The sequence below is a fragment of the Thamnophis sirtalis genome, unplaced genomic scaffold (genome assembly GCF_051295495.1).
Source record: "Thamnophis sirtalis isolate CommonGarterSnake01/CBP01778 unplaced genomic scaffold, rThaSir2_p1.2 scaffold_9, whole genome shotgun sequence".
NCBI lineage: Eukaryota > Metazoa > Chordata > Lepidosauria > Squamata > Natricidae > Thamnophis > Thamnophis sirtalis.
The window spans coordinates 9,043,914-9,063,351 of record NW_028261389.1 but is presented as its reverse complement, the minus strand read 5'-3'; the positions used below and the strand labels follow the sequence as shown (position 1 = coordinate 9,063,351).

At 45.3% G+C, this 19,438-nt stretch overlaps 1 protein-coding gene across 6 annotated transcripts in view; it reads left to right on the top strand.

Moving 5' to 3' along the window:
* The window catches only part of SOX5 (SRY-box transcription factor 5), an 803,583-nt gene extending 785,470 nt beyond the window's left edge, over nucleotides 1-18,113 (top strand). For all 6 annotated transcript variants that reach the window (XM_087722779.1, XM_087722777.1, XM_087722781.1 and 3 more), the window contains 4 exons: nucleotides 1,791-1,899; nucleotides 2,739-2,912; nucleotides 11,100-11,316; nucleotides 17,367-18,113. In XM_087722779.1, the coding sequence (XP_087578905.1) occupies nucleotides 1,791-1,899; nucleotides 2,739-2,912; nucleotides 11,100-11,316; nucleotides 17,367-17,673 (807 nt within the window). In that variant the 3' untranslated portion in view covers nucleotides 17,674-18,113. The remainder of the gene's footprint in view (nucleotides 1-1,790; nucleotides 1,900-2,738; nucleotides 2,913-11,099; nucleotides 11,317-17,366) is intronic.
* Nucleotides 18,114-19,438: the final 1,325 nt, after the last annotated feature.

Below are 19,438 nucleotides of genomic sequence, written 5' to 3'. Positions count from 1 at the left end.
TCGGAAGGATGGAAGGCTGAGTCAACCCTGAGCCGGTGAGATTTGAACCGCTGACCTGCTGATCTAGCAGTAGCCTGCAGTGCTGCATTTAACCACTGCGCCACCTTGGCTTTTAGGACCTCTTCTGTAGGTGTGGCCTGCTTTGTGGGAGTGGCTTGCTGGCCATGTGACTGGGTGGCAGTGACTTGTTGGCCATGTGACCGGATGGGAATGGCTTGCCAGCCATGTGACCGAGTGGGCCTGGCTTGGTAGTTATGTGACTGGGTGGGCGTGGCCAACTTGTAAAATGTGGTGAAACTCACTTAACAATGCTCTTGTTTGGCAATCAAAATGTTGGCTCAGAAACTCTGGCATTTGAAGAACGCAAGTCTTAAAGCTGTCAAGTTACAAGACCCTTGCACCCCTAACCCTTTAGAAAAAAAACCCAGGGGTGTTCAAACTTGACAGCTTTAAGGCTTGTGGACTTCAACTCCCAGAATTCTTCCTCTCACTCTTCATCTTGATGATGTGTGGACGGGCGGGGGGAGGGAGCTGGAACCAGTTCTAAACGGCACTGTAGTTTTCTGGAAGCTCTTCTATAGAAAAGGTTAGAACTGGCAGGAACCCACCCCTGGTTTGGCAGTTCTGCATATAAACGCCTATGAAAGCGTCTTCTGGCCTGCAGGAGTCCTACTCAGAGAAAGTCCACCACGTCCCAGAATCTCCTAACCAGATAGCCAAGGGTGTTGGGATTTACTTTCGTATTGTGTATCTTATATTATTTTGGAAGTCAGTAAAAATGTTAAACTTGGAAGAGTGTTTGGGGTTTTGGAGATGAAAGTGCCATCCAGTTTGAGTGATTCTGTGGGAAATATGCTATGTATTCTAAGTGTTCAGTGGTGTGGGTATGTGAGTGTTTGTATAAATAGATCGATCGATCGATCGACAGACAGACAGACAGACATAGAGGGAGGGAGCAAGATACCATAGATGGATAGATATAGATGGAGGGATAGATGGAGAGAGGAAGGCATGATAGAGATGGATGGATGGATGGATGGATGGATAGAAGGAGGGAGATACCATAGATAGATATAGATGGAGAGAGAGGGATGATTGAGATAGATAGGTAGGTAGGTAAGTAGGTAGGTAGGTAGGTGGGGAGGGAGGGGGAGGCAGGAGGGAGATATAGATAGATATAGAGGGAGGGAGGGATGATAGATGGGTAGGTAGATAGACAGACAGACAGACACATAGAGGGAGGGAGGTACTGTAGATAGATAGATATAGATAGAGGAACAGACGGACAGACAGAGGGAGGGATGATAGAGGTAGATAGATAGATAGATAGATAGATAGATAGATAGATAGATAGATAGATAGATAGATAGATAGATAGATAGATAGATAGATACTAACATCACAATATAAAGAAAATAATGTTTTATTAGCTTGGTTAAAGCCACTCGACTCCAAGAAGCTCCTTGTAGTTAAGATGGCCTGGTTATTCGTACCATTATTATATCAATCCAAGTTTTGCAAACTTTTTGGGATTTGCACATCATCGACTCAAAAACACCCCTTCCTTGGCCGAGAAGAACGAATATCCACAATTATAATTCCCAATGCCTTTTCTTTAAAAAATTGCTCCCCCCCCCCCCGCATTCATTTCTTCTCCCACCTCAACAGGTTTTCCTTAAATGCTGATTTTCTTTCCCCCAAGGAATCTTTCAAATGACGTACTAATGTTGCGGTTTGGCTGCATATTAATAAAAGACGGCTTTGTATTCTCTTTTCTTCCCCTCACCCAGGACAAGACGACACTGGAGAACCTGACTCAACAGCTGGCAGTCAAACAGAACGAAGACGGGAAATTTAGCCACGCGATGATAGATTTCAACATGAGCGGAGACTCCGATGGTCAGTAGCCCGGCCTTTTGCCTTCTTTCCAGCTGTGCCTGGACCCATAAAATCAGTGAGGAAACAGCCTTGAGATCTTTGCTCCATAAGCATGGAAAGAAAACATTAACTCAGCAAAGATGGTGGCGCGGGATGCTTTCGATCTGTGGATTTATTTATTTATTTTCTTCTTACCCTGTTTCCCCGAAAATAGGGCTGCCCTGGATAATAAGCCCAATCGGACTTTTGAGTGCATGCGCTAAAATACATCCTCCCCTGAAAATAAGACCTCCCAGAAAATACTGCAACACAGCAGCAGCCATGAGGTGACCACGCTCGCCACCTCCTGCACCTCAAAAATAATAAGACCTCCCCGAAAATAAGGCCAAGCACTTATTTCAGGGGTCAAAAGAAAATAAGACCCTGTCTTATTTTCAGGGAAACACAGTAGCATGGAAAAACATTTAATTGTGTCCCAGTTATGTAATAATACCAGTTTCCTAATTCTTTTGGCCAATTGCTGATGCTGAGAGCATTGACCTGTATGTTGAGGGAAGTCTTCTTTTCAGAGAAATACGGTATTTCCTTGGCTCCAGCTGTTCATCTGCCTCACTGATGCCTGACTCTGAAGACAGCTGATAACTGGCCCCCTCTCTGCCTCCAATGCAGAGCCCTCATCAGAGCCTTCCCCAGACTCCAGGACTGGCCCATGTTCCTCTCCACCCCCCTCACTGTCCAAATCTGCTGCCAGTTACACTGGCCTCTGGCAGGCCACAACAGAGATGTCAACGATGGGAGAATGAATATCATGAAATAATATTTGTCTTTTGCCTAATCCCTCTTTTCACCCAACATTTTAGGAAGTGCGGGGGTCTCAGAATCTCGGATTTACCGAGAATCCAGAGGGCGTGGGAGCAACGAGCCACACATCAAGCGTCCGATGAATGCCTTCATGGTGTGGGCGAAAGACGAACGGCGGAAGATCCTGCAGGCTTTCCCTGATATGCACAACTCCAACATCAGCAAAATATTGGGTAAGGGTAGGAAACGGGGCTGCCAGATGTGTAGTTCTTCATGTATTTGTTTGCTTTGAGCATAAATGTCTTTGCTAAAACATTATTTTCAGTTTGATTTTCAACATGTTCGTAGTAGAATTTTCAGTAGATTAGAGTACAATTCGGAGGAAACGTTGAGCAACACAAAATTCAAATTCCATCGTAATGTACAGAATGATGACTCACCAGTGCTGGGCAGAAGGGACTAACTGTGTGTTGTGGCCTGCCAGCAGAGCTGGCAGCAGAATCCGACAGTGAGGAGGTTGGGGAGGAGCATGGGCCAGTCCTGGAGGCTGGGGAAGGCTCGGACGAGGAATCTGCATCAGAGGCAGAGGCTGTCTGGCAGTGATCAGATGCCTACGGCGCTAGATAGCAGTGAGGCAGAGGAACAGCTAGAGCTTGCTCCCAGTGTGCGCATGCGCAAAGCTTCCAGAAGAAAAGAACAACTCAGAAATCGGGGTAGAGTTGGGAGTAAAGCAACAGGTGGATGGTGAATGGCCCCTCCCACAGGAGATAAAAGAGGAATGAAAGGGGAGGGGGCTTTTGCAGGAAACAATTCATTCGTTCGGTCATTAGATTAGTTTCAGGAGTGTGAAGATCTGTCCGTGAATCTCAGAGACTCTGTGCCCAGTCTTTCCTTGCGCAGCACCTCATTTGGAAAATATTTACATGGCAGCTTTCCAAGATAGATAAGGTCTGTAGTCCTAAATATTCCTTTGAAAGATTGTTTGCCAGGCCTTGCTGAATGTGAACGAGAGGAATTCACATTCGTTTAATAAAAGGGGTTTTGTCGGGACCAGAATTCTGCTTTGTGCTTTTTGGGGTAGCCTAGGTTAGAACACTGTGGCCTGCTTGCAGGAGAGGTGTGTTTGGTCAGTTCCATGTTCCAGAATCCAGGGCTTTTCCTCTGTGTCCAACTGTCAGGTTCTCAAAAGCCCTGCCGCCACCATTGAATACCAAGTTTAACTATAATTAAACCTCTCACCTCCAGGATCTGGATTTTGGATGAGAGGACCAAACTAACGAAGATCTGATTGGGTTTGGGGGGGGGGGGATTGTCGTCTCAGAGATGGACAGTGGAGATGTGCCTGTGGTCTCCCAGAAGACTCTTTCTGGCTTCCAGAGACATTGCAGTAATACAGGTTGTCCTCATTTTACAACAGTTTGTTTACTGACCGTTCAGAGCTCCAAGAGCACTTGGAAAAAGTGACTTACGACCATTTTTTCATGCTTACGATGGTTACAGCATCCCCTTGATCACATGATCTGTTAGGTAAGCTCCCCGTTGGGAGAGCGAGTGTGTTCAGAGAAGCATTGTGAGAGTTGTGTTGGAGAACACACAAACCAGCATACAGAGACACGGCAGTTTAAATAGGCTTTTACTTTCATGGAAATAGAGGTATCAGAGTCCATCAAAGAGTCCAAGTCATACACGGATAAGACAGTCAGTCATCAACATCTTTCAGTTAAGGGAAAATCCAAATAACATAGTCCATAATCATACAAACAGTCTGGTACTCAAAGTTTGCTAGCAGTTGCAAAACTTACAATAGCTCACGCTGATCATGGCACCTCTAACAGCCCAGTTTCCAAAACACTCAGATCAGATCAGCCCAGCATCTAACAAACAGAGAGCTAACAGTCATTCTGGCTCCCTCTTATGGCCGATTGGGGAACACAGCAGCCAATCACATTTTACAGCATGATTTAAAGCAGTGGTAGTCAACCTGGTCCCTACCGCCCACTTGTGGGTGTTCCAGCTTTTATGGTGGGCGGTAGGGGTTTTGTCCGATACTGAAGCACTTTCCTTTTTTAAATTTAATTGACTTCCCTACTTTATAAATCACCATTACTGTGGAACCGGTGGGCAGTTAGAAAATTTTACTACTAACAGAGATACAAAAGTGGGCGGTAGGTATAAAAAGGTTGACTACCCCTGATTTAAAGAAACAGGTACAGCATTGTTACATGATTTATATATTGCCAACCCAACCGTTAGATTATAGCAATAGCAGTAGACTTATATACCACTTCATAGGGCTTTCAGCCCTCTCTAAGCGGTTTACAGAGAGTCAGCATATTGCCCCCAACAATCTGGGTCCTCATTTTACCCACCTCGGAAGGATGGAAGGCTGAGTCAACCCTGAGCCGGTGAGATTTGAACCGCTGAACTGCTGATCTAGCAGTAGCCTGCAGTGCTGCATTTAACCACTGCGCCACCTCGGCTCTTCCTAACATGATCAACATTATATTCCTAACATGATCAACATTTTGACGCTTGGCAACTGGCATGTATTTCTGAACCGATGCAAACTGGTAGCATTTCACCCCTGCACATTCATCATTCTCCGAATAATGTTTTTAAACAAAGAAGAATTAAAGAGAAATTCCCTGACAGCTAGAACAAGGAATCAGTGGAATGACTTGCCTCCAGAAGTTGTGGATGCTCCATCACTGGAGGTTTTTAAGAAGAGTCTGGACCAGAGGTGGGGTGCTCCCGGTTCGGCCCGGTTCAGCTGAACCAGCAGTGGAATTCAGGCCTGGGTCGCAGAACAGGCAGCAACCCAGGCCTGCCACGCCCACGAACCAATTCCCTGCTGACGCTGGGCCACCGCCATTTTGGATTTTAGTGACTGCGCGTACACAGTTCAATGTAAATTGTTCTGTGCATGTGTGAAGAACAATTTACATTGAACGGCGCATGCGTGAGCAAAGTGAGCGAGCCCATTGCTCCCAGGTTGCGAGTTGATAGTGAAACCAGCAGCAAACCACTTCTGGACTGAACAGCCCTTTGTCTAAAATGATATAGGGCTTCCTGCCTGAGCAGGGGTTGGACTAGAAGACCTCCAAGGTCCCTTCCAACCCTCTTCCTCTGTGTTCTATAAAGAATGCAACCCATCTCTTGACAACTGCCTCGTAATTCTCATATCATTCATTGGCACTGAGATGCAGATCGGCCTAGTCCTCCTTATGGCTTTTTATAAACCTTATAAACTCCCTGAATAATTATTTTCAAAGAGTTTTGTTTTCTTCTAATCTTTGCATTCCAATGCGTAATCCCAAAATTCTCTCCAAGTATTATGTCAATATCTCCTACCGAATGCGAAATCCAGCCATTGAAGAAACGCTTTTAAGAGCAGGATTAACCGTAGCTATTGATTTCATGCCAAACAGATTCACAGAATCCCACATCCGAGCTCGACGGCAGGTCGTGGAGTTTTAACAAGGCGCCTGAATTGATTAGATTAGTCAGAAGAAAGTGAGATAAGGCGAGAGTACATTTGTTTCGGGGATGATAAAATTTATATATGCCAGTCAAGAGGATTTAAAACTGGTTATGGCCACAAGATTAGGCCTGCGATTCAAGAGGCAAACAGTTTGGTCCACTCTCCTTTAAACAGTGTTCTTGATTAAACTTGCCGTACTCCAGTAATCGTCTTCCGAAATTGGTCTGAGCAGAGGGAGCGCCCCTTCGCTGCCCCCCCCCCCCATTTTTACATATATAAAAGCACAAAGGGATTGTGCTGACCGAGGCTTCCCGAGAGCATGAAGCAAACTCCTTGTCCTGACAAAAAACAATTTTATTAATTGACTGTGGATTCTGCTCATTCACATCCAGCAAAGTCTTTCAAGGGAGGATTTACAGTCACAGACCTTATCTGGTTTGGAGAGCTGCCAGGCCAATATCTGCAAAACTTGGCAAGAAGTCCTGGAGAGTCACGAACCAAAGAAGCGAACTAATGGTCTCCTGCAAACTCCACTCCCCTTTTGCTCCTCTTTTTTTTCCTCTGGGAGGGGCCATTCATCGTCCACCTTGTGGCTTTACTCCCAAGTCGACCTCTGTTCTTTAGCTGCTCCTTTCGTCTGGCAACTCTGCACATGCGCACATTGGGAACAGGCTCCAGCTGTTCATCTGCTTCACTGATGTTTGAGCCCGAAGGCAGTTGATAACCAGCATACGGCTCTGGCCTCCTCTCTGCCTCCAACACAGAGCCCTCATCAGAGCCTTCCCCAGACTCCAGGACTGGCCCATGTCCCTCCCGAACCTCCTCACTGTCCGAATCTGCAGCCCCCTGGCAGGCCACAACAAGGGTCTCAAAGTTTCCCCGATTGTTTTAGATAACAACCGCCAAGCGGTCGACGGCTAATTCATTCTGCTTAAAATAGCTGTTGAACCAGACTAACATTTTGAATTAAAAAAACGTCTCTGGAGAGTCTGTGTTGACATTTTAAAGGGCTTGTAAGCATTTCATAATACCCTCCAAATCTGGTTTTAATAAGCCATTTCAGCTGATTTAAAAAAAAAACCCCATAAGGAATCATCTTTTACTGTTTTCACCCTGGATTTGGGCTGGGGAATGAGGAGAAAGAATTCAACGGGCATTTCGGCGGCATCTTTGTCTGATTAAATGTACAGTAGGTGAACTATAATGTGCAAATTCGTTCCAGATTCTATCAGGGTTGACAGCCCCAGTTAGCCATCAGCTTCCCCCTGTTGAAAGAGTGGTGAGGTTTGTAAACCTGGAAGCGAGATTTTGATGGTGGTGGTGGTGGTGGTGGTGGTGGTGGTGGTGGTGGTGGTGGTGGTGATGATGATGATGATGATGTTGTTGTTGTTGTTGTTGTTGTTGTTGTTGTTGTTGTTGTTGTTGTTAATCTTTGATGAAATTCACAGCCTTTGGGGCTGGTTGGTAGCTCAACAGCTCGAGTCCTAACCAAGAACCTAGGAACTGCGAAGGTAACCTTGGAGGATATAAGCTGTTCCAAGTATTATTATTATTATTATTATTATTTGAACTTCAGTATTGAAAGGGAAATTTCCTGCCTTTTTGGCAAGGAAGAAAAAGGGAAGGAAGAGGAGTCAGCTGCCTGTCCAGAAAACCAGTGGTGGGGTTGAAATAATTTAACAACCGGTTCTTTGCCCTAATGATTTCTTCCAACAACCAGTTCACCAAACTGCTCAGAAAGTTAACAACCGGTTCTCCCGAAGTGGTGCGAACTGGCTGAATCCCACCACTGCAGATATAGCCCCTGACTTATGACCACAATTGAGCCCCAAATTTCTGTTGCTCCATTGTCAAGTGAATTTTGCCCCGTTTTATAACATTCGTTGCCGCAGTTGTTAAGATTGTCACAAGGTTGTTAAGTGAATTTCTCTTCCTCATTGACTTTTCTTGTCAGAAGGTTGCAAAAGGTGGCTTGTCAAGCCTGAAAGCCATCTTTTGCATGGGGCCTTTAGGCCTGCCACATTTAATGCTGTGGGAAATTGGGAGGTGTATTGTATGGAGTGGGATAGATATAGTCAAAATAACATTCCTTTCTCAGAGAGTCAAGGACGTCTCGCCCTGCAGCTGGAATGGTGTGACTGGGAGGCATCTCCAGTTGGGACGGTGCCTGATTGGACCTTGTGATGGACATGTGGGTGCTGGGCAGGGACTTGGACTTTCACTTGGGTGGGGAAAACCTGGAAACTTTCAGATTCGGGTTTTCCCAGATGTGCCAATATGACATCTCTAATAAAATGGAACTTGGAGGAAACTCAAGTCTCGGAGTCTTCTTTCGTTGGGGGTCTTACTTGGAACCCTGACATGGATCACACATGATCCCAGGACACCACAACCATCATAAATACGAGTCAGTTACCAAGCATTGGAATTTAGATCATGTGACCATGGGGAAGCAGAAACGGTCGTAAATGTGAAAAAAAGTCACAAGTCACTTTTTGCAAGCGCCATTATAACTTTGAACGGTTGCTAAATTGAACCATTGTAAGTCAAGGACTACCTACCGTATTTTTCGGAGTATAAGACACACCAAGATTTTGAAGAGGCAAATTTTTTTAAAAAGTTTCTGCACTCTGCCGAACTGCCAAAAACAGCCTATTTTTAACAAAAACGGGCCTGTTTTTTGTCAAAAAAAAAAGGGCATGGATAGCCTTTAGGAGGCTTGTGGAGTGCTCCTAGGGGCCTTAGGGGCAAAATTGAGCAAAAAACGGTGTGGTTTTTGCTCATTTCTGCACTCCCCAGCCCCCAGGAGCACTTTGGAAGCCTCCTAAGTCTATGCACGGCCATTTTGGTGGAGGGGGCTGGGTTTCAGGAGACAAAAAAATGCTGCATTCAGTGTATAGGACCCAGATTTTCAGCCTCTTTTGGGGGGGAGGTGCGTCTTATACCCCGAAAAATACGGTATATCATAGAAGATTTTTCTGATCTGTCCAAAGCCAGTTGTTGATTTTTTTTTTTTGTTAACTCAGCAGGGAAAAGTCGATAACTGGAATGGTTGAGAGAGTCTCACAAATATTGGGGGTCTTTTTTTTCTTCCAAGAAATATATTTTTCTTTCTTCTTTTCTTCTTGGCTTACATCAAATGTCTGAAGTACAAACACAATGGGTTTTTCTGAGGAAGCCCCACAAACTCTATACATGCTTGCGTATAAAACTCTTGATTTGAAGAATGTAAAAAAAAGGCTTTTGCTGGAGACAGAATAATTGTCTGTCATTGGGAGCTCAGATAAAAACAACCTGTACAGCTTTTTTTGGAGGATTTAGAAATAGAATAAGAGTTGGAAGGGACCTTGGAAGTCTTCTAGTCCAACCCCCTGCTTAGGCAGGAAACCCTACACTACTTCAGACAAATGGTTATCCAACATCTTCTTAAAAACTTCCAGTGTTGGAGCATTTACAACTTCTGGAGGCAAATTGGTCCACTGATAAATTGTTTTGTTAGGAAATTTCTCCTCAGTTCTAAGTTGCTTCTCTCCTTGATTAATTTCCACCCATTGCTTCTTGTCTTGTCAGTTGCTTTGGAGAATAGTTTGACTCCCTCTTCTTTGTGGCAACCCCTGAGATATTGGAACACTGCTATCATGTCTCCCCTGGTCCTTCTTTTCATTAAACTAGACATTCCCAGTTCCTGCAACTGTTCTTCATATGTTTTAGCCTTCAGTCCCCTAATCATCTTGGTTGCTCTTCTCTGCCCTCTTTCTAGCATCTCCACATCTTTTTTACATCGTGGTGACCAAAACTGAATGCAGGATTCCAAGTCTGGCCTTACCAAGGCCTTATAAAGTGATATTAACACTTCATGTGATCTTGATTCTATCCCTCTGTTCATGTGTTGGCTTTCTGGGCAGCTTCTGCACATGGCTGGCTCATATTTAATTGGTTGCCCATTAGGACTCCAAGATCCCTCTCACAGTTGCTACTGTTGAGCAAGGTACCACCTATACTGTACCTGTGCATTTGGTTTTTCTTGCTTAAATGTGGAACCTTACTTTTTTTCACTATTTGTTTTACCTCCTTTGTTTTATACTAACTAGAGATGGTCAAATCGGGGAAATGTACTTTTTAAAACTAAGTACATAAATAAAATGAGTCATTTGAGTTCAACCTGTTCAGTGACCCAATCTTAATTTGATTCTCAGTAACTAATCCTTTAATTTGTAGGCGTCAGTTTCGCAGTTATGTAATACAATAGAGACAGTATACAAATTTGAATCACCATTCTTTAATTAATTAATCCGTAATTATTGCACGCACGACATACATTAAATTTTACATACATTAGGGACCTTCTGCAAAATGTATGTGATGCCTATAAACTTTAAATTCTACACCATGTGAATTCTGCTTTAGTAGACATTTGGCTTGGACAGAAACTACTTCCCCAACAAATCCATAAAAGCAATCCTTTACAGTAAAGCTATCATTTTAATAACTCTTCATGCACTAAAATCTTGAAAAGAGGTTTTAACCACTTACTGTAATTACTTTGCAGTGGTTTCAGTGTATTCTTAGTTTGTTGCATAAATTCAAATCTAGAAGCACACACAGATAACTGATTCAGATAGATAAGAATAGATGAATAAATGTACAATACCAACAGGTGGTTCTTCTAAGTAAACACAAGGCAGGAGAGTTACAGGCAAACGTAAGCAGTTAGATTCATTTCAGCAGACAAGCCCAGGCAGATTGCTAGTTTACTTCTCAGAGCAGCAGACTGCTTTCTTCTTAACTTTCTGTTTCAGTTCTCTGCACAGACTCAGATCTGTTTAAGCTCCCATTGGCTGACTTAGCTGCTATGCCTATTCATTGGCTGACCTTGTTCCCATGTCTCTCCCAGTCATGAATATTTTAACTTGATTTTCTTGTCCTCTTTCTTTGATAGGGTCTCGTTGGAAAGCTATGACGAACCTTGAAAAACAGCCATACTACGAGGAGCAGGCTCGCCTCAGCAAGCAGCACTTGGAGAAGTACCCGGACTACAAGTACAAGCCCAGGCCGAAGCGGACGTGCTTAGTAGATGGCAAGAAGTTACGGATCGGCGAATATAAGGCAATCATGAGGAATCGGCGCCAAGAGATGAGGCAATATTTCAATGTGGGGTAGGATCCCTTTGCATTCCACAGCATTCAGTCCCATGGGAAGGGCGGGAGGAGGTGGGGTGCATGTTTTGTGATTTATGTTGCAAGTTGCGGATTTTATGAATCTTAGTTTTCCTGCGGTACCGGGTCGCAGAATTGTTGGGCAAGCACCAATTCTCGCACCCACGTGTGTGAAGCTGCATTTGTGAAAGTGGTCATTCACATGCGTGAAACCATCCCCTCTCCCCTGCTAGCCCTCCATTTGTGCATCCAATGCTGCTTTACGTACGGCATATATTTGGCTCATGACAGGGGAAAAAATCATTTTCTGTGTTGAAATATTTGCAAAATTGATTCTCAGCTACAGCATTTACCTAGCACCCGGCAACTGGAGGTCCAAGCAATCATTAATAGTGAATTTCCCTAGGATGAATTTGGATCTGCCACTCTACCAGTTCCATTGGGCCTCTACACCAGCCATTACAGGTGCTCTGCTTATGACGGGTCACTTAGCAACCGTTCACAGTGACGATGGGGACTTGCAGCCAATATCTGAAGTTTTGATGGTCAACCTCCTCCCCTCTTGCAGCCATATGACTCAGGGGCGGTTTGCTGCCGGCATTACTGCTGGTTTGGCACTCGAAATGTTTTGTGTGTGCACCAGACACATTTATGCCTAAAAAGGTCTGCGCATACGCACGTCAGAAAAGGGGGGGAAATTACATTTTTGCAATGAAGATTGTTCTGCGCATGCGCAGAACCTAAAATCAAGATGGCAGCACCGAGGATAGAACTGCTTTGGACGCATGTCCAGCCAAGTTACCACTACTACAAGTTTCCAGACCAAACCAGTACTGGAATCAACCAGCACAACTCATTTACTACTTTGCCAAAGCCATCTTAAAACACAGCCATGTGACTGCAGGATGCTGCAAATGGCCATAAATGCAGCCATGTGGCCTAGCGACCAGGTGGGATGGCGACCATCGGAACTTCAGATCCAGTACCTAAGTCCTAAGTCTAAGCCGGATTCACTTAACAATGGAAGCATTCACTTAACAAATATGAATAGCAAAAAGTTCATAAAATGCGCCAAAATCCACTTAACAACCGTCTCCCTCAGCAACAGAAATTTTGGGCTCAATTAGGGTCATAGGTCAAGGACTACCTTGAGCAGCATTGCAAGACTGGGTGATATTTGCTGGCTTGTATGGCACTACAGGACTCCCATGTTTCCACGGGCCGGATGAATCACCCACTGGCCACTCCTATGTCCAGTCTAGCAAAGGGGCAGCATCAGAGTGTGTTAATCTAAGGCAACTGGCAGTTGGAATAGAGTTCTTTTCAGGTGGGGAGGGGGAGTAGAATGTCTAACTCCTTAGAATCAGAGCATGTTAATATAATACTGTATAAGAAATACTAATGATCTGATGGTCATTTTGAAAAATCCTTTCTTAGTGAGCACCTAAAAGCCAAGAAGAACATATGTGCCAAATTTCACGTTTGTAGGTTTTACAGTTCTGGAGATTTTGTGATGAGTGAGTGGTATTTGTGGCTGGACCATGCCGTGTGTGTTTGGAACGATAGCCGATAGCCACTTGTTTGGAGTTTGGCTAATGGGTGTCAGTAATGATGAATGGAGATGAATTTGTCCAGTGGCTGCTAAGTGTCAGAAGGCAGTTTTTTTCTAAACAAGCGACAGTGTGTGTTGTAATAATAAGCAGATTTCTCAGCCCAGCAATCTGAGCCGCTTAACCCTGTGGTGTAGGCAATTCGAATGATTCTCCTCCCCCCCCCCCCGGTATACAATGAATCAAACACAGGGATGCCAGCCAAACCTTGGCATCGGGAGATTAAAGAGAGAGAGGGAGGGAGAGAGGATCTTTTTGGGAGAAAGAATAGGAGACAACAAAGCCTCCCAAATTCCACTTATCTCCCTGACACTGATGCTTGACAATGTGAGAAGAGGGGAAGGAACATCTTGCAAGATTTAAAACAGTTATTCAACTTCTTTACGGACTCTGCCAAGGAGAGGTCTTTCTCCGCGGTTAGAGAAAAACGGTAAACGCCGGATAAAGTCTTTATCTAGCCGAAGCCGATTTGGGCTTTTTGGAAATGTTTGTCCAATTGTGCAATTATGCCTCTGGAAGCGGCGGTTAAGTCGGGAGCCCTTGGAAGGCAGTGGCTGTTAACAAGGATTTAGCCAGCTTGTTGCACTCCAGCGTAGGATCAGATTGTATGGCTGAGATCCTAATCTGTTGCAATTGGGACGTGTAAGTAAACACTTACACATCCTCAGTGGCTAAGACACTGAGCTTGTCGATTAGAAAGGTCGGCAGTTTGGCGGTTAGAATCCCTAGCGCCGCGTAACGGAATGAGTTCCTGTGACGTCCCAGCTTCTGCCCAACCTAGCAGTTCAAAAGCATGTAAAAATGCAGGTAGAAAAATAGGGGTCACCTTTGGTGGGAAGGTAACAGCGTTCCGTGCGCCTTCGGCATTTAGTCATGCCGGCCACAAGACCACAGAGAAGTCTTTGGACAGCGCTGGCTCTTCAGCTTTGAAATGGAGATGAGCACCGTTCCCTAGAAAACCAGCTGGCCGGTTTGCACATGCTTGCTTTTGGCTGGATTTCTTGTCATTTTGGGGGGCATTTTCCAGTGCTCTGGCACCCACAAAGCTGGCCCAGAAACACCCCAAAAAACGGCCTGAAAATGATCTGGAAAACCCCTGGTTTTGGGCCATTTTCCAGCTGTTTTTAGGCCGTTTGCAGGCCAGCCGGTCTTTGCGGGCACCGGAGCACCAGAAAATAGCCTGAAAACTGGCCTCAAAAAGGCCCCCAAAAGGCCCCCAAAACAGCCTGTTTTTTGGGCGTTTGGGGGGCATTTTCAGGCACCCATGAAGACCAGCTGGCCAGTGAGTGCGCTGGAAAACATAAGAGTGGCTGGCAACGGCACATGTGCCCGCAGGGAGGGCTCTGCTTGCCACCTCTGTCTGGCATGTGTGCCATAGATTCACCATCACAGATCTAATGCAATGTTTCTCAACCTCGTGAATGTGAAGGTTGTGTGGACTGGAAGCTCTCAAGGTTGAGAAACCCTGATCTGAGGGCCCTGATCAGAATGGCTGTGGAACAGATGGTCAAACGCTCGGCTTCTCTGCTTCAAGGGAAGGAAGGGGATCGCTGACAATCCGCCCCTTATTCCCTGGATAACTCTGTTTGTCTTAGAATAATACACAAACAAACCGCCACCTTTTGGCTGACAAAAGCAAGATATTTTGGACATGTGGCAAAGAATGGGAGAGCCAAGGCAGCCTCTCTAGAGCTTTCCAGGATGAGTCAAAAGCTTATTGTACGCTCAGCCGGATGGGCCAGTGTATGGCTTGGCTCCCCTGTCAAATCTGCTGCTCTCTAAAGATGTTTCTCTCCTCTCGCGCGCGGTGAGGTTTCTCCTTCCAGATGGACAGATTTTTGAGGGTATTATCAGGCTAAAGCATGTTCAACACAATATTATCACAGAGGAATTAGTCTGTCAGTGGAGAAAAGAGAAGAGGGGAAATGAGTGCAGCATAGGATTCAGCCGGTTCGCACCTATTCGAGAGAACCGGTTGTTAACTTTCTAAGCAGTTGGGAGAACTGGTTGTTGGAAGAAATCTCCTTTTGTTTTTTTTTTCACTTTACTGGGATAATCCTGTAAGGAAGGCAGGAAAGAAACATTCTGGCGTTGTTTCTAGCCTAATCTTTGTTGCCCTGCTTACAGAAATGGCCTCTCCGGTTAACTCGTATTACATTGTAACAGATAAAGTGAAGCGCCCATCGACCTGAATGGCATTGAGTTGGACATGCCCATCCAGCCAAGGCCTGCAGGCTGGATAGAGCCACCCTGGAAACAGCACAGGATCAGCCCTCTTTCTTTGTGTACATGTTTTAGCTAGCTTTGCAAATAGAAACATGCGCTTAGTAAGCAGCTCCTTGATCATAACTGGTTTGAGAAAAGATCAAGGCAAAAATAGGAGAGAGGGGGGAAGGAGAAGGGAGGGAGAGAGAGAAAGAAAGAGGGGGAAGGGAGAAAGAGAGAAGGAGAAGAAGGAAGGAGAAAGAAGGAAGGAAGGAAAGAAGGAAAGGAAGAAGGAAAGAAAGAAGGAAAGGAAGAAGGAAAGAAAGAAGGAAAGAAAGAAAGAAAAACAAAGGGGAGAGAGAAAGAAAGAGGGAAAGAGAGAGAAAAAGAGGGAGGGAGGAAGGGAGAGAGAAAGAAATTGGGAGGGAGGAAGAAAGAGGGAAGGAGAGAGAAAGAAAGGAAGAAGAGAGAAAGAAAGAGGGAAGGAGGGAGAAAAGGAAGAAAGAAAGAAAGGGGAGAGAGAGAAAGAAAGAGGAAGAGAGAGAGAGAGATAAGCTAATTATTATTGCCAAAATGCTTCATTCAAATCACTTGCAGTTAATCTGATTTGTTAATAAAAGCCATTGATCCAGAAACTAATTTGAATAACAGGAAATCTCTAAATCTAAAGCCAGACCCAGAAATACTGTATATATCCATTCAGACTCATTTGCTTTAAGCCTAAGTCTTTTCCTTCCCATCCTGACCCTAACAACCTTCAGGCATCTTGATCTCATTACTCAGCCGGCACAATTAAAAGACAGAATTGGGTATCATCAACCCGTTGGTATTGACCTCGTCCAGAAAATTCATGTAGAAGTTAAGCAGAAGGGAGAAGTGTCTCACGCCCTGAGGTACCCCACAATGCAAGGGCATTAACCTCTTCCCCGCCCCGTTAGCACCAGCTGGGACTAGCCATGAATGAAGGAGAACAATCACAATATTGGGTCTCCCACCATCAACCCCTACAGATGGTCTATAACAGAGGTGTCAAACTCAAGGCCCGCAGGCAGCATCCGGCCAGTGAGGTACTTAGATCTGGCCCGTGGGGCCACCCAGAGCAATTCTTCGATCTGGCCCATGGTGTCTCTGCCAGAAAAACTGAGCTTGCAAGGGCTGTGGGCGTCCCTCCCAAGCTCCAATTTTGACGGCAGAGAGATGCAGGAGGTTGTCACAGGTGAAAACAGAGCTCAGGAGCCCGTTTTTGCTGACAGAGCGCTCGGGCCACCACTGGCGCCCTTGACATGAGGGATGTCAAGCTGGCCACTCCCACCATGGCCATGCCCATCCAAGGTCAAACACAACCCTTATTACAGCTGGGGGCTAATCCTACCTTTGTTCAGAACTTGCTGCAGGGAGCAATGGAAACCAAATCTAAAAGCAATAGCAATAGCAATAGCAGTTAGACTTATATACTGCTTCATAGGGCTTTCAGCCCTCTCTAAGCGGTTTACAGTGTCAGCATATTGCCCCCAACAATCCGGGTCCTCATTTTACCCACCTCGGAAGGATGGAAGGCTGAGTCAACCCTGAGCCGGTGAGATTTGAACAGCTGAATTGCAGAACTGCAGTCAGCTGAAGTAGCCTGCAGTGCTGCATTTAACCACTGCGCCACCTCGGCTCTTACAAAAGCTGGCCTCGGTTTAGTATCTGCTTGAGGGCTCTGAGTTTCTGTCTCCCTTAGGATTTTTATTTCTCTTCTACAGGGGAAATATTTTATCCTGCCTTTTTAATACTTCTCAAAATATTTCATTCTTCCACGACAGGGGTCAGCAACCTTAAACACTCCAAGAGCCATTTGGACCCGTTTCCCACAGAAGAGAAAACACCAGGAGCCACAAAACCCTCCCGCTCCCTGACTATTTCCTGAGCGGCCACAAAACTAGCATATGTAGTTGAATTAAACGTTCTGTTTTCTTCTGAAACTTTGCTTGGATTTATGTATGGTTGGCCTACCGGGGGTCAAAAAACTCAATAAATCTCATGCTGGCGAGTGTCGCACATTGGCGGTTGTGACACATATTTTTGAGTAACAGGGAGTCGCAGCAGTGGGATAAAAGAGCCACATGTGGCTCCAGAGCCATGGGTTACTGACCCCTGTTCTAGGAGAGGGGCGAGTGCTAACTTTCTACAAGCGGACTCCCTTTCCCGTATCTTAACCGCTGCTCATGCCCGTTTTTTCTTTCTCGCCCACAGACAGCAAGCACAGATTCCTATTGCGGCAGCCGGTGTCGTCTACCCGGGAGCCATCGCCATGACGGGAATGCCCTCCCCACATCTCCCCTCCGAGCATTCAAGTGTATCTAGTAGCCCAGAACCTGGGATGCCCATCATCCAGAGCACTTATGGCATCAAAAACGAGGAGACTTCTCACGTCAAAGAGGAGATCCAGAGCGAGGACATCAATGGCGAAATGTACGAAGACGACGAGGATGAAGACGACGATCGCGATGTGGACTACGGCAGCGAAAGCGAAAACCACATTGCGGGACAAGCCAACTGATCGGGGGAGGGGTCCCAAATTCTTGGTTTTGACCTCGGAGGACTTTAATGGAGAGCCCCCCCCCCCAAAAAAAAATCCGGTTTCTTGCCCAGTGGCCAAGCACACGAACTTTATCCTCACACACTTGACTGTTACTTAAAACTTTTTACTCTTAACTAGTTGGGACATCAGCTGATCAGGAGAGATCAGCCAGCGTGGAAAACTTTGGAAAAGCAAGAAAGGAATTCTAAAAGAAAAGACCACAAAAGGCTCAGAGGAAGAAACCCTATCAAGGAAGTCAATCATGACAAAAGAGAGAAAAAAAAGGACAAAAAAAAAATAAGCTATGGGTAACATAATGCCAGTAATTCAGCTGCTATACCCAAGCACTGAAGTCTTACCCGTTTGACCTTTTATTATTATTATTTTTTTCAAATAAACTTTATGGCTATTTGTTCTATAATGTTCTAGAAAATTCTCACTCAGGTACACAGTGCCAACAAGTGGCTTGTGAATGTGTTCTGTTGTTTTGTGTACAATTTAAAGAGAAAAAAAATTAAGATTTTTGCGGTGGGGTGGGGGTTGGGGTCGGGAGAGATAATAACGATGCATCTGGTAAGGGGGGAGGGAGAAATGAAAGACGCTTCTTTGAATTCTTCCCCTTCCTCCTGTTTCCGCCATCTTTTCTTCCACCTTTCCAGAATTAGACTTGAAAGCCCGTTTAATGCATCTGGCAAGGGACGCAGGGACCAAGCCGGGTTGGAACCCATGCAGAATCTGAATCGTGGTGGCTCTGCAGCAGGGAATCGGACCCTAAGGGTTATTGTGTAGAAAAATCGAGATGCTGGAGATTGAACATTTAGGATCTGCTCAGAGCCTTTGGTGCAGTGATGGGATGCAACCGGTTTAACAACTGGTTCGGTGAGTGCGCGCGCGTACAGCAATCAAAAAATGACTTTTTAAAGTTTAAAAACTGACCTTCTATGTCAGCTCCAGTGAGTTAAAAAAAAAACAGCTGACGCAGAGCAATCCACTGTGCCATGCAAATCAGCTGAGCTAAAAAAAGAAAACGGAAATATAGGACAGGAAAATGTAGCGGCGGTTGGGCCAAATACTCAGCAGAATTTCCAGCTCACCCGAACCAGTTCGAACCGGCTGAATCCCAGCCCTGCTTTAGTGTCTTATGCCAGTGTCAATGGAATACTGTGCAGGATGCAATAAACATTTGCATTGATCCTATCATTTACAGCCCACGCTTTTTGGTCTTATCGATGTACCTTACGCCAGGCCAGGCCACCGAACAAGAATTGGCTCTCAGTCTTGAAATCAGAATAAAAATGACCTGTTCCTTCCTAAAGCTCTCTGCATGAGGCAGGACGAGAAGGTCTCATTCAAAGTGGACAGTCTCCAGTTTGGATTCTTCCCCACCTGAGGTCAGCTGTGTGGTCCTACCCCCTTATTAGTCCAGTGGGAATGTAACTCTTGACTGAATAAAGGTTGCCCAGGCCAGTAGCTCATCTATATCGGTTCGTCTTAGTCTGGCAGACAATGGGTTCTCAACTCCACCCAAATTCTTAATCTCAGCCTTTTTGCAAATCGGTTGATGTTCCAGCATTCGGTGATGGTCTTTTCACAGAGAAAGACCTAAATTAATTATCCCAAATGCAATTGGTTGACTGGATATCTGTCCTTCGTGATTGTTCTATCATCATCTTTACAAAGGTCTTTTCAGCCCGTTGGCCTTGGTGCTCTCTGAGCTTGGTTGATGTGTTTTCCCCCCCCAGAT